This window comes from Vipera berus, assembly GCF_964194415.1.
Source record: "Vipera berus genome assembly, chromosome: 14".
Lineage (NCBI taxonomy): Eukaryota > Metazoa > Chordata > Lepidosauria > Squamata > Viperidae > Vipera > Vipera berus.
This window is the reverse complement of record NC_138217.1, coordinates 4,180,839-4,195,527: the sequence shown is the minus strand read 5'-3', so window position 1 is coordinate 4,195,527 and position 14,689 is coordinate 4,180,839. Positions and strand designations below refer to the sequence as shown.

Sequence of the window (14,689 nt, the reverse complement as noted above, 5' to 3'; positions counted from 1 at the left end):
ACCGCATGACTGACGTAACTGCAGGGATTTGTTTTAACAATCGTGGCAAAAAGGTTATAAATCAAGCACAAACTCAACGTTGCTTAGCAATGGAGATTCTGCTCCCAATTGTGGCCATAAATCAAGGACTATCCATAATGATTTAGCTCCTCAACCATTTGTGTGAAACTGGGGCCTCCCTACGCAACGATCTGCCATCCACAAACAACACATCTGTCTAATTTATCCTCTCTTTCCATCTCTGTAGTCTTGAATGCCCCCAAAATAAAAATTTGAAACTGCATTTGTCATCGTTCACCAAGGCAATATTTTAAGATCATTCATGCTAACAATTTCTCCAACATTCTGACTTTAAGGTCACCCCCCCAAAAAAAAGATTCCTTTGGATTTAATCTCCTTTTCTAAAGCTTTTTTGCTTGTTTGCTCAGTAAAGATCATGTAAGTGTCTGTCTCTCGTTTTGCTGTTTCTAATTGGTGGTCCGGATTTCTGCAACCCCAATATGCTCAAAATCCCAATCCTTAAAAGCAAGAAATATAATAGCAAGGAGATTGTTGCAGAGCATATACAAAGGGGTCCCCCCCAATTCTTTGGTTACCTAATGGCTGGCAATGTTAAGTCATTTCTCCTTCTGATTTCCATGCATTCACTTCCAGTTCCCCTCTGAAAAACTTTCCCAGACATTTTAGAGATGCAAACTCTTGAAATTATGAATTTGAAACACTGTTATCACAGAATGCTTTGGGGGGAAAAATAGACATTTGGTCCAAGGCAACTGTTGTTGTTTCCCCCCCTCCACAAAAGCTAAGCTTACCCCGCATAATTCTTCCGTAAAATCCCTCCACATTGTGGTGAACACACCAATGTGTTAATCCGGCCTCTGATCCCATCAGGGTGATCTTGAGGCTTTGTAATAATATTCTCCAGATGAAATTAACACTTAGATTGCTCGAATGGGCCAGGAGATCCTTGGATAATATTCTTTGCCAAGGAAACAAACATCCTAAAAGCCACAGGGAAATCTTCAAAATGTTTCATACTTTGAGGGAAGATTTAAATAGCAAACGACTAAAGAGAGGCTTCTGGATTAAAACAGCATTTAAGTGCTACCTAAATAGGCTGGATCCCGGCAGGAATCGAATCCATTCCCCGTTTTAAAGTCTTCAGAGAAAGCTCTCTCCCCAAACCGCTTCTTGGAAGAAGGGTGAAAGACTTCAAGATTGTGGATGGTCCACAATCACGTCGGCTGATGTCTCTGAGATGCCTTCAGCCAGAGGATGATGAAGTCCGTCAATGTGTCTACAAGAGGTGGACCCATGTTGTAGGTGGACGGTTGTAGCCTAGCCCGACCTCCAGAAAGCCTAGGACAAGTTCTCCGGGTGCATCAGATAGGTTTTGTTGTCCTCACACAAGGCGAGTTGGACGCTGGAGGCGAACCACCGCCTGGCACAGCCCAGCCGGTAGTTGAGGGTGGTCCGGTAAAGGTTTTTGGCCCGTTTGGGGAAAATGATGGTCGTGCTCTGAAACCGGAGGGGCTTCTGACGAGGCTCAAAAAGAAGCTGAGATTTGTAGTTACGCCAGGTGCAGTTGGGGGCCACCGTGATGGACTCTTGGTAGGTGGTAATGGTGGGCGTGGGGTGGTAGAAGATGTCATCTCGGTAATGTTTCTCTGAGCTGTACTTGATCTCCGAATTGCACCTGGGAGATGGGAAAGAGAAGGGAAAGAGAGGTGAAACCTGGTAGGTCTAAGCCAGCATCCATCACAGCTAACCATCATCTGCTAGAACAGCCCTAGTGATGGCTATGGACATTCTCAATCACCCAGTTACTGGTTTGTCCCAAGACTGTCCGCAAAGACTAGATGAGAAGTGAAATGTACTCAAGAAAGTCCAGTTGCCTTTTGGAAAAACACTTTTAAGACCTCTGGTGATAGCAATAAATGCTTCTCATTGGACTTTGCCAGCTGTAAAGGTAAAGGTTCCCCCGCACATGCGTGCTAGTTGTTTCCGACTCTAGGGGGCGGTGCTCATCTCCGTTTCAAAGCCGAAGAGCCAGCACTTGTCCAAGGACATCTCCGTGGTCACGTGGCTGGCATGACTAGAGGCCAAAGGCGCACGGAGCACTGTTACCTTCCCACCGTAGTGGTCCCTATTTTTCTACTTGCATTTTTTATGTGCTTTCGAACTGCTAGGTTGGCAGAAGCTGGGACGAGTAACAGGCGCTCAGTCTGTTACGTAGCACTCAGGATTCGACCCGCCAAACTGCCGACCATCTGATCGACAAGCTCAGCGTCCTAACCCACTGAGCCACCGCGTCCCTTTTTGCCAGCTGTATCAGCCCCCAAATTCACCTCCTTACTCAACCTTCTGAGAGTCTCTTCAGTTGTCTGACTGCCCTCAAGGTAGGTCACACCGCTAAACTTCTCTGGCTTGGAACAGCTAAGCCTGTTTTTCTGAAGGACTGTGATTTCTGCTTGGTCTTCTATCCAGTTTCTCATTGTCGACCACAGGAATGTCCTGGAAAACTGTCTAGGCCAGTGTTTCTCAACCTTGGCTTTCAAATATTTTGGGAGTTGAAGATGGTGGACTCTAACTCCCAAAATTTCCTACAGCTGAGGCATTCTGGGAGTTGACGTTCATCCATCTTACAAGTTTGCCAAGATTGGAAAATATTGGACTAACCCATGTCTAAACCTTAACCAGAAGACATTTGGGGGCACTTGAAGATGGGTGAAGTCTTTGAGGTTGAGAAACACTTTTTTTTTTAAAGAGGTGGTTTGCTCTGTCGGATATCTTCATGCAGAGCCCAGAAATCCTTCTGTCAGCCATCTTTCATTTAAATAGCAATAGCATTTAGACATATATACCACTTCACCGATAGGGAAGCGGTGGCTCAGTGGGTTGGGATGCTGAGCTTGTCGATCAGAAGGTCGGCAGTTTGGCGGGTCGAATCCCGAACGCCACGTAGCAGAGTGAGCGCCTGTTACTTGGCCCAGCTTCTGCCAACCTAGCAGTTCGAAAGCACGTAAAAATGCAAGTAGAAAAATAGGGACCACTCCGGTGGGAAGGTAACAGCGTTCCGTGCGCCTTTGGCATCTACTCATGCCGACCACATGACCACGGAGACGTCCTCGGACAAGTGCTGGCTCTTTGGCTTTGAAACGGAGATGAGCACCGGCCCCTAGAGTTGGAAATGACTAGCACGCATGTGCGGGGGAACCTTTACCTTTTTACCTTACCACTTCACCATGCTTTACAGCCCTCTGTAAATGGTTTACAGCAGACATGTCAAACACAAGGCTCGGGGGCCAGATCCGGCCCGCGAAGTGGTTTCATGTGGCCCGCGAAGCCATCCTGGAAACAGTGAGGGAACGGCCCCCACTGCCTTGGCCCTGGCCCAGAGACCCTGCTTCTGCCAGAGACCCTCAGATCTGTCCCACTCCTGCCCAGGCCCCCATAGGCACCCTTGATGCGAACGATGTAGAGCTGGCCATGCCCACCCAGTAGGCCATACGCACTCCAGCCATGCCCACCCAGTAGGCCGCGCCCACCCTGGCCACACCCACCCGGCCCCCTGAGGGCAACCGCAATGTTGATGCGGCCCTCAATGAAATTGAGTTTGACACCCCTGGTTTACAGAGTCAGCATTTTGCCCCCAACAATCTGGGTCCTCATTTTACCAAACTCAGAAGGATGGAAGGCTGAGTCAACCTTGAGCCGGTGATCCTCACCTACGCCAAGGGGTTGGACCTCAAGGGCCCCTTCCGATTCTAGAATTCCAGGATTAGAAATTTGGCCAATTTGGCTCTCTTGACAGTTGTTGGCCAAGCCTCTGAAAGCAGCAAGCTTTTCTGCTCTAAGAAAAACAGCTCTGTCTTTTGAAAACTGGCTGCCGGCAAATTGCTGCTTCCGTGTCTCTCCGGGAAAAAAAAGGAGAAGAAAATAGCAGTAGCTGAAGCAACTGCAGCTCTGGTATAAAAAGATTAAACGCCCTCGACCAGGCTTGGCCCGGAGCAGAGCAGGCGAAACACAATCTATTTAATGAGTTTTGCAGTTCAGTTTGAAGCCCTGCAGAGAATTTGGTGGGGTAAAAAATACCAGGCTGGGTGGAGGAGGCAATTAGGGTGGGGTGGGGGGGAAACCTGGTGCCCACAGTTGGCAGCCGCTTCACAGATTTCTCTTTAAAATAAGCTCCCAGCTAGTTAGCACCAACACCGCCCTGTAAAAGGTGGCTTGTATATTTTCAGCCCATCCCTACTTTGGGCGATGACCCCTTTGGGGGATTGTTTAGGCGTGGGAGATAATTGGACTGAAGTGGGGAGGCTTCAAGCTGCAAGCTTGCTTATCTCCCTTCCTGCTTTGATCCACAGAATTCAAAGCCCAATTTTCTGCTTCAGAACTGAGATAAATGCAAGGCGAGATCTAAGTCCTCTCCAATTTGATCTCCCGGCTAGGCTCTTTGAAGTCCAGGCATTGCTACCAACGGAAGGGAATAATTGTAACTCAAGGCTGGTCCTTGGTGCTCTCTGAGCTTGGTTGTTTTCTTGCAGACGTCTCATGACCCAACTAGGTAACATCATCTGTGCTAAAAGGGAGTGGGATTTGTGGAGAGGAGGAGGAGGAGGGGAGGGGGAGAGGAGGAGGAGGAGGAGGACTGGGGTCCTTAGTGGTCTCTGAGCTTGGTTGTTTTCTTGCAGATGTTTCATGACCCAACTAGGCAACATCATCTGGGATAAAAGGGAGTGGAGGAGGAGGAGGGGAGGGGGAGAGGAGGAGGAGGAGGAGGAGGAGGAGGAGGAGGAAGAGGAGGACTGGGGTCCTTAGTGGTCTCTGAGCTTGGTTGTTTTCTTGCAGATGTTTCATGACCCAACTAGGCAACATCATCTGGGATAAAAGGAGGTGGGATTTGTGGAGAGGAGGAGGAGGAGGGGAGGGGGAGAGGAGGAGGAGGAGGAGGAGGAGGAGGAGGAGGAGGAGGAGGACTGTGGGGTTTTTAATACTCTCTGAGCTTGGTTGTTTTCTTGCAAACATCTCATGACCCAACTAGGCAACATCATCTGTGCTAAAAGGAGGTGGGATTTGTGGAGAGGAGGAGGAGGAGGGGAGGGAGAGAGGAGGAGGAGGAGGAGGAGGAGGAGGAGGAGGAGGACTGTGGGGTTTTTAATACTCTCTGAGCTTGGTTGTTTTCTTGCAGACATCTCATGACCCAACTAGGCAACATCATCTGTGCTAAAAGGAGGTGGGATTTGTGGAGAGGAGGAGGAGGAGGGGAGGGGGAGAGGAGGAGGAGGAGGAGGAGGAGGACTGGGGTCCTTAGTGCTCTCTGAGCTTGGTTGTTTTCTTGCAGATGTTTCATGACCCAACTAGGCAACATCATCTGGGATAAAAGGAGGTGGGATTTGTGGAGAGGAGGAGGAGGAGGGGAGGGGGAGAGGAGGAGGAGGAGGAGGAGGAGGAGGAGGAGGAGGAGGAGGAGGACTGTGGGGTTTTTAATACTCTCTGAGCTTGGTTGTTTTCTTGCAAACATCTCATGACCCAACTAGGCAACATCATCTGTGCTAAAAGGAGGTGGGATTTGTGGAGAGGAGGAGGAGGAGGAGGGGAGGGGGAGATGAGGAGGAGGAGGAGGAGGAGGAGGAGGAGGAGGACTGTGGGGTTTTTAATACTCTCTGAGCTTGGTTGTTTTCTTGCAGACGTCTCATGACCCAACTAGGCAACATCATCTGTGCTAGGAGGGGGAGGGTTTGTTCTCTGTTTATATACAAGCTTCTTGTCCTGCCAGTATCGATGGGAGTGTTGTTGATGGTTCCTTGATTGGGTCCTTGTTTATTGCTTGTATATAAGCAGAGAGCAAACCTTCCTTCTAGCACTGATGATGTTACCTAGCTGGGTCAAGAAATGTCTGCAAGAAAACCACCAAGCTCAGAGAGCACCAAGCTGGCCCAACAGTCCAGCCATCGTTTCCCACCCCTTCTCATTCCCACAAAATTATTGCAGCTGAAACAGCTCTCAATCCATTCATAAACTCTGTACGTTTTATTTATTTTCTTGCAGAAGATGGAGGAAGACGGAAGGAGCAGCCAAGGACAAGCTGTACGTTACCTGATTTCCTGTGCTGGCTCCGGGTTGACCTCTATGCTTTCTCCGAAAAACACCGGGTGCATTCGAGGTCTGATTTCAGAAGCATAGGAGTTCAGAAAAACATAAGGAATCTGTAGGGAGAAAGGCCGGAATAAACCAGGAATAAAAGAAGAACAGGAACAACTCTTGACTTCATTCAAATAAATGTTTTGGTCCTTATATATCACTCTGGGCATCATAAGGCAGATGTTGACAGAGCCACAAAATTTTATTAGCTGTAGTTGGCTACAGGTAGTCCTCAAGTTACGACTAGTCCCTTTATGACCTTTTGAACTTCTGACAGATTAAGGCAGATTAAGGCCTTTTTATGACTTGTGGACTTCCCAGAATTCTGGGAGTTGAAGTCCACAAGTCATAAAAGGGCCAAGTTTGAAGACCCCTGGATTAGGGTTAGTCCAATGTTTTTTATACTTGTCAACTTGAAGATGGGTGGATTTCAACTCCCAGAATTCCTCATGGCCAGGGAATGCTGGGAGTTGAAGTCCACACATCTTAAAATTGCTAAAGTTAAGAAATACCGTGCTAAAACATCTGGAAGGTCTTCCCTTTAATCAGTTAAACATAAAGGCTGCAATATTCCCAGCTGCAGGGGACAATCTGCATGAAAAAACAACAACCCCAACATTGATATTTTGGCACGAGATTTATGAAATAGCAGATGGAAAGGTTCTGGATAGCGGCCTTTTATCAGTATCCAGAGGTGCATAAGGCTGTTTACATATTTCAGGGAGCGTTCAAATATAACAGAGAATAATGCATATTTTGGATGTGTGCAGAGTGTATTGATTCAGTGCTCCAGTCAGGAGCCACCATCATCCTAAATCATCCCGGTTGCAAACAGAAAGAAAGGACGTTAAGAGCAGCAGGTGTTTTTTCCCTCTTGAACTGCCTGGAGAAGAAAAAATTTCCAAGCACAATGTGGAAGAAGGAAGGAAGGAAGGAAGGAAGGAAGGAAGGAAGGAAGGAAGGAAGGAAGGAAGGAAGGAAGGAAGGAAGGAAGGAAGGAGGGAGGGAGGGAGGGAGGACAGAAAAGGAGGATGGGAGGAAGGAAGGAAGGAAGGAAGGAAGGAAGGAAGGAAGGAGGAAGGAAGGAAGGAAGGAAGGAAGGAAGGAGGAAGGAAGGAAGGAAGGAAGGAAGAAGGAAGGAAGGAGGAAGGAAGGAAGGGAGGGAGGGAGGGAGGACAGAAAAGGAGGATGGGAGGAAGGAAGGAAGGGAGGGAGGACAGGAAAGGAGGGAGGGAGGGAGAACAGGAAAGGAGGGAAGGAAGGAAGGAATGAGGGAGGGAAGGAAGGAAGAAAAGGAGGGAGGGAGGGAGGGGGGACAGAAAAGTAAGGAGGAAGGAGGGAAGGAATGAAGGACTTCAGACATCCCTGAAAATAAAATCCCTGAACTATGAGCAAACAAAATGACATTCTATTGAAAAACAGATAAATCAGCCCTGAATTAGAAGCTCACGAAAAAAATAGAAGGCATCTAATATGCAAAGTTCTTAGGGACTAGTGCCTTAGTTGGCACTGTTTGAAAATGTCTTCAGGATTCTGCGCGGCATGAGTCATGAACTTTTCTCCCTAATATTTCCTTTAGAAGCAGCACTTCTTTCTCCCTGGAATAGGCTCCTTTTACGTTTACCTGCCGATACAGGGAAAGCTGGGAGAATTCAGAGAAGTTTTAGCAGATCAAAGAGCAACTTAATTATTGAGCAGAACTTTTAATTCTGATCTGGCTCTTCTAGTTGCCAGATGCAGAAAAAAAAGAAGGCATTCCTCTCCAGTTAGAGGTCTAAAGTGGGCCCAAAGAACACAATTTCTATTTCTACCATGGGAATCCAGCTACCCTTGATGGGTTAACCCAGAGATACACCACACACTTTTACAGCAAGCTGCCAGGCACAATTTCAGTAACCACAAACAGACGAAGGCTTGAAATCCTAGCAATGCAACTGACGTGGGTGCCAGAACCAGAGATACCCGTGGCCAAAAAAATGAAGAAAAAAAACAAAAACAACACAACACAATAAAAACAATCTGAAGCCAAGGAATCTTAGCTCGGTGCCAAGGAAGCAGAAATGGGGCACACAAGTGAAGTTGTGGAAGGCAGCTTTCAACTACACTTCTTGCAAGGCAAAAATCCCTTCGTGCCACGGTTTCCAGACCACATCTGGAATGCTGCATCCAGTTTTGGTCCCCACATTACAAAAAAGATGTTGAGACTTTGGGAAAAGCGCAGAGAAGAGCAACTAAGATGGTTAAAGGCCTGGAGACTAAAACATATGAAGAACAGCTGCAGGAATTAGTAAAGGTAAAGGTTCCCCCGCACATGCGTGCTAGTCGTCTCTGAATCTAGGGGCCGGTGCTCATCTCCGTCTCAAAGCCGAAGAGCCAGCGCTTGTCCGAGGACGTCTCCGTGGTCACGTGGCCGGCATGACTAGACACCAAAGGCGCACGGAACGCTGTTACCTTCCCACCGTAGCGGTCCCTGTTTTTCTACTTGCATTTTTACGTGCTTTCGAACTGCTAGGTTGGCAGAAGCTGGGACAAGTAACAGGCGCTCACTCTGTTATGCGGCACTTGGGATTCGACCCACCAAACTGCCGACCTTCAGATCGACAAGCTCAGCGTCCCAACCCACTGAGCCACCACGTCCCTCTGCAGGAATTGAGTATGGCTTAATCTAGAGCAGGGGTGTCAAACTGCCGGCCCACGGGCCGGATGCGTCATCCAGAAGCCATGCCGCCCCATTGCCAGCAATGGCAAAACAGTCCTGATACGTCACGCGACATCACGTGACGTCGCAAGTTTGACATGTCTGGTCTAGAGAAAAGAAGGACATGATAGTAGCATTCCTGTATCTGAGGGGCTGCCACAAAGAAGAGGGGGTCATGTTATTCACCAAAGCACCACAAGGCAAGACAAGAAACAATGGATGGAAACTAAATCAAGGAGAGGAGCAACCCGGAATTATGGAGAAACTTCCTGACAGGACAATGAACCAGTGGAACAGCTTGCCACCAGACGTTGTGGGTGATTTATCACTGGAGGTTCTTAAGAAGAGACTGGACAGCCACTTGCCTGACATGGTATAGGTCCTCCTGCTTGAGCAGTGGGGCTGGACTAGAAGACCTCCAAGGTCCCTTCCAGCTCTCTTCTGATTGATTGATCGATTGGGTTTGATTCTCTTTTCTGGCAAATCCAGAAGGAGCCATCAGAGGAGGATCAATGCCGGAGGATTAGCGACCGTTCAGTTACAACGGCCCTCGCATGCACAATCATTGCAGCATCTCCAAGGTCACATGATCAACATTCGGGCACTTGGCATTTAGGATGGTTGCAGCATTTCAGGGTCACCTGACCACCATTTGTGACTTTCCCAGCCGACTTGTGACAAGCAAAGTCAATAATGGGAAGCTGGATTTGCTTAATGACCACACGGTCCGTTTAACCACTGCCGTGGTTCGTTTAACAACCATGAAAAAAAGGAGGCGAAATCGGAAGCGACTCGCTTCCCAAAACCTTGGCCTTGCCTAGTAAATGGAAGTTCTGGCCCCGTCTGTGGTCGTAAGGACTCCCTGTCAGGGATCACTCACAATCACACCTTCACTTCCGCACATGGTGAAAGCAGAGACTGGTGCAGAGAGGTACCTAAAACATATAAGGAACAGCTGCTGGAATTGGGTATGTGTAGTTTAATGAAGAGAAGGACGAGGGGGGACATGATAGCAGCCTTCCAATCTCTCGGGTTGCCACAAAGAAAAGGGAGTCAAGCTGCCTGAGCAAGGGGGTTGGACTAGAAGATCTTCAAAGTCCCTTCCAACTCTGTTATTCCATTCCATTCCATTCCATTCCATTCCATTCCATTCCATTCCATTCCTTATTTCTATTCTATTCTATTCTATTCTATTCTATTCTATTCTATTCTATTCTATTCTATTCTATTCTATTCTTATTTCTTATTCTATTCTATTCTATTTTTATTTTTTATTCTATTCTATTCTATTCTATTCTATTCTATTCTATTCTATTCTATTCTATTCTATTCTATTCTATTCCATTCTTATTTATTCTATTCTATTCCATTCTATTCTTATTTCTTATTCTATTCTATTCTATTCTATTTTTATTTTTTATTCTATTCTATTCTATTTTATTCTATTGACAAGAAGGACAAGAGGTGACTTGATAGCAGTGTTCCAATATCTGAGGGGCTGCCACAAAGAAGAGGGAGTCAAGCTATCCTCAAAAGCACCTGCAGGCAGGACAAGAAGCAACGGATGGAACTAATCAAGGAGAGAAGCAACCTAGAACTAAGGAGAAATTTCCTGACAGTTAGAACGATTAATCAGTGGAACAACCTGCCTCTACAACCTGTGAATGCTCCAACACTGGAAGTTTTTAAGAAGAGACTGGACAGCCATTTGAACTAGAGGACCTCAAAGGTTGTTGTTGTTGTTGTTGTTGTTGTTGTTGTTGTTGTTCTTCTTCTTCTTCTTCTTCTTCTTCTTCTTCTTCTTCTTCTTCTTCTTCTTCTTCTTCTTCTTCTTCTTCTTCTTCTTCTTCTTCTTCTTCTTCTTCTTCTTCTTCCTCCTCCTCCTCCTCCTTTTATTAATCATCACGCAGACAGCCAGATGTTCAGACTGGATTTGGCATTCTTGTCTACCTATCAAGTCCTTACCAAGGATCTGAGATAGGCAGATGCGGATAGTTGATGGTATTATAGATATCGTCGCAGCAAGGCCGTCTTTTGCAATTGACTAATGGCGAATTTGTCAATGCCAATGGTGTTCAAGTGGTGCTCCAGTTGTTGTTGTTGTTGTTGTTATTAACCTTTCCTAAGAAGATCCGAGAAGTTTACAAATTCAGGAAGTCCTCAGGCGAGATGCTCAACCCAGACAGGTAAAAAAGCCTCCAGCAGATGCTTAAACCTGGTTAATGTGAATCTTTTGGCTAGCTCTTTTTCGAGTGAGTGGCTGGCTTCTGTGTTACCGAAAGGGAGGCCAGGGGTTTGACTGATGTTGCAAACCTAGAACCCAGGTCCCTTCGAGAAGCAGGAAGTGAACCGTTGCCGAGATTTTGTTTTCCTCTTTCTCTCCTCCATGAGGTTGTTTGTTTAGAGACGGAAAGATTAGCAAGTTTCCGACAGCCAGACGACCAAGGAGGTACTGCCAAGTCCTCAATTTTCCCAAGGAAATTGTCTGCCATAAAGACAAATGTAAAACAAAACAAAACAAAAACCTGTAGGGCCTCTTCATTTTTTTTTTAATCTTACCGCTGCAGCAAGGAAAGCCCGCACTCTGAAAATTTCTGATGATTTTTCTTCTGGGCTTTGATTAATTGCAACTGGTTGTTGCAAAGACCCATCCGGACAAACAATGCAAACAGCATCCACGGACCCACATTTTGCTCTAAATGCCCAGAATGCTTGTCCTCAGTGTGGTCAAGAGCTTACAGCTTCATTTGCTCAAGGTAAAACACGTAACTACGGTTCACCTAATTAATTTGGCATGTGAGAGGACTCCACCCAATTAATTATTTTAGGACATAACATGTTCTGCCTTCATCTTTAGCATTTTGCAACCTTAATCTGTGTCAGTTAACCTAGACGCTTCCTCATGCTTTCGACTCTCTTTCTCTCTCTCCTCCATGAGGGCTAGAAACCTGCAACTTTCAACAAACACACTTGCACAGCCAATATAATATCCTGCAGAATTTTGGCCTGTGTCCCACCCTTGTTGGGTGAAATGGGACTCATCTTCCAAATGAGAAAATTGAACAAGACTGGATTTTTTAAAAACCAAATATTTCAGTACTTAATGGCAAGCCGATGGTCAAGCAATCAGACATCTGGGAAATAAAAAAAAAGAAAAAAGAAAAAGAAACATTACCATGCCTGCAATTTGGATGAGAAACAGTGATTGTTCGACCAGCAAAACACTTCTCCAATAGTTTCCAAGCAAATTCATTCCAGAAAAGCAAACGGTATAGACGTCTTGCAATTGTTTTTTTTATTAAGTTTATCCCATCTTTATTATTTTTATAAATAACTCAAGGCGGCAAACATATCTGATCCTCTTGCTCTTTACCCCACAGAAACAACCTTTTGGGTTGGGCTGAGAGAGAGAGATGCGACTGGCTCAAAGTCACCCAGCTGGCTTTTGTGCTTAAGGCAGGACTAGAACTCACCGTCTCCTGGTGTTTGGCCCAAAGTCATCCAACTGGCTTTCATGCATAAAGCGGGACTAGAATTCTTCCTCTCTTGGGGACTGGCCCAAAGTCACCCATCCACCTTTCACCTCTCCTAGTTTCAATAATTCAGCATGTCAAGCATGTTCAGCGATTACAGCACATAAAATCTGCACCTCAGCAAGAAACTACTTGCAAAGATTGCAGAAATCCAAATTAAAATCTGGGTTTCTTTGAATGAGGCCGGCAAATTGCAGTCATACTCTATGTGTGTGTGCGTGTGTGTGTGTGTGTGTGTGTGTGTGTGTGTGTGTGTGAGAGAGAGAGAGAGAGAGAGAGAGAGAGAGAGAGAAAGAGAGAGAGAGAGAGAGAGAGAGACAGAGACAGAGGAGAGAGAGGAGAGAGAGAGAGGGAGGAGAGAGAGAGAGAGAGAGAGGGAGAGAGAGAGAGAGAGAGAGAGAGAGAGAGAGAGAGAGAGAGAGAGAGAGAGAGAGAGAGAGAGAGAGAGAGAGAAATGCCAAACTTACCACTTTCCCTTCCTGACAATCTCTCTCTGGCCCATGATCCAGTATTTCTGCGCAGGAATTCTTCTCCACGGCTTTGTTCTCAGCTAGGCCCGCAGATAAGGAGTAGAAAGGGGGGCTCGGACTGGGGGGCAGCCCCGAATCAGGACTGTCCAGCAAACTTTCCGGGCTCTTTTCCTTGTTATTGTTTTCCATACCTTGGAACTGCAGGTGACCCACCATGACTGGGGGGTGGGGGTGGGGAAGGTGGAAAGAAAAGTGGGTCAGGAAGACAAGTCCTTCGGGAGAAGGGCGGTATGCAAATAAAATTATTATTATTATTATTATTATTATTATTATTATTATTATTATTATTATTATTATTATTATTATTATTATTATTATTATTATTATTATTATTATTAGTATTATTAAAATCCACCATGCTGTCAAAAATTCACCTCTTCCTGGGAGGGCCAAGAACTGGGGGGGGGGGGGCAATTAATTTTCCCAAGAGGCCACATGAGAAACTGGGCCTGTTGTGGAGGGCCGAATCGACAGGGCTGTGAAAGTGCACTGCATGCACGGACACAAGTAAACTGAAAAAGCAAAATAGCAGTCGCCTTTAAACTAAAAGCAATTTGCCATTCTATTGCATGCGTGTCCTACCCTTATTCACGTTTGATTTCTATTTCCCAAAGGACCTCACGCGGGCCAGACTGGGACAGCCAAAAAGCCAGGGGGGGGGGGCTAAAATGCCCAGGTCTGGCCAAGAGGAAAGGACGGGAGGATAGCCTCAAAAGTCCTGTGGTCAAAAGTTTAAAAAGATCACAGTTGTGATACCGCCAGTCCTTTTTAGCTTGGCCTACCTTGCAAGGTGGTTAGGAGGCTCTTCCAATACTCCTGTTTCTCAGAGGCAAGGCAGCATAGGGTTAGGGGGGAGCTGGGGGGGGTCCAGAAGAGTCCGTTTCAAGCCCCCCCCCCAATGCTGAGCTCAAGCTAGGGAGGAAAAGAATGAGGAATGATTTTTAACTCAGAAAAGTATCGGAAGAAGAGAAACAGCAAAATGAAAGAGCAGTCATCTTCAGCATGGCTCCCGAGCTGAGATTTGGGGTCCAGCAAACTTCTGGAGCCCCTCTGCGCGCCCCCCACCCCCACCCCCCACCCCGCCGACTCTGCTAGCAATCTTAAGCTGGAATGCAAAGTCTTCCAAAACCTTGAATTTTAAATCTCACATTCTGCTCACTACTCCGTGCAACCCAAGGGTAAGTTGCAGAATGCGGGATTTAAATTCAGGGTTTTGGAAGACTGCAAAAGGGTTGCCAAACTCTTTTCGTGGGAAAAGGTGCTGATTTAAAGACTAAGCTTGCTCTACTTCAGGGTCTGAACCCCTGAAAGAAGAGCTGGATCCTTCTTTAAAAAAAGAGAGAGAGAGAGAAATGGGCGGGGGGGGACGACAGGGGGCAATATTCATTTCACTCTTCCTACAATCTCCACCCCTCCAGAAATTGGCCTAAACCTCCAAAGGCGCTTCTTTCTGCTCCATTCCAACCCCTGACCTGCTTTCCTCTTTCTGAGTTGCATTCACGCGTCATTTCAATTCTGAACTTGCAGGAAAGCTGGCAGGGGCAAAGCCACCCCCCATCCCATCCCATCCCATCCCACCCCACCCGTCCACCCTCCTGCGCTCCAGGGACCCCGGCTGAGTTCCCAGACGGGCTGGAGATGCCTCGCCGCGGCTCCCGCTTCAACGTGTGCCAGGAGGACGAGGCAACGACGATCGTGGAGCGTTGGGGGCTCCTCGGGACCCTTCTGCCCCGACCCAACCCCAACCCCAGCCCAACCCAGGCCTTGAAGAAGAGGGCTTCCCG

At 46.9% G+C, this 14,689-nt stretch overlaps 1 protein-coding gene across 1 annotated transcript; it reads right to left on the bottom strand.

Annotated features, from left to right (window-relative positions):
• Positions 1-772: 772 nt before the first annotated feature.
• Positions 773-13,083, bottom strand: RFLNA (refilin A). Its single transcript, XM_081339408.1, has 3 exons — positions 12,843-13,083; positions 6,100-6,209; positions 773-1,696 (listed from the first exon to the last, which is right to left on the bottom strand). Exons 1-3 carry the CDS (start codon positions 13,059-13,061, stop codon positions 1,360-1,362), a joined length of 666 nt encoding a protein of 221 aa, XP_081195534.1. The 5' UTR covers positions 13,062-13,083; the 3' UTR covers positions 773-1,359.
• Between the last annotated feature and the right edge of the window lie 1,606 nt (positions 13,084-14,689).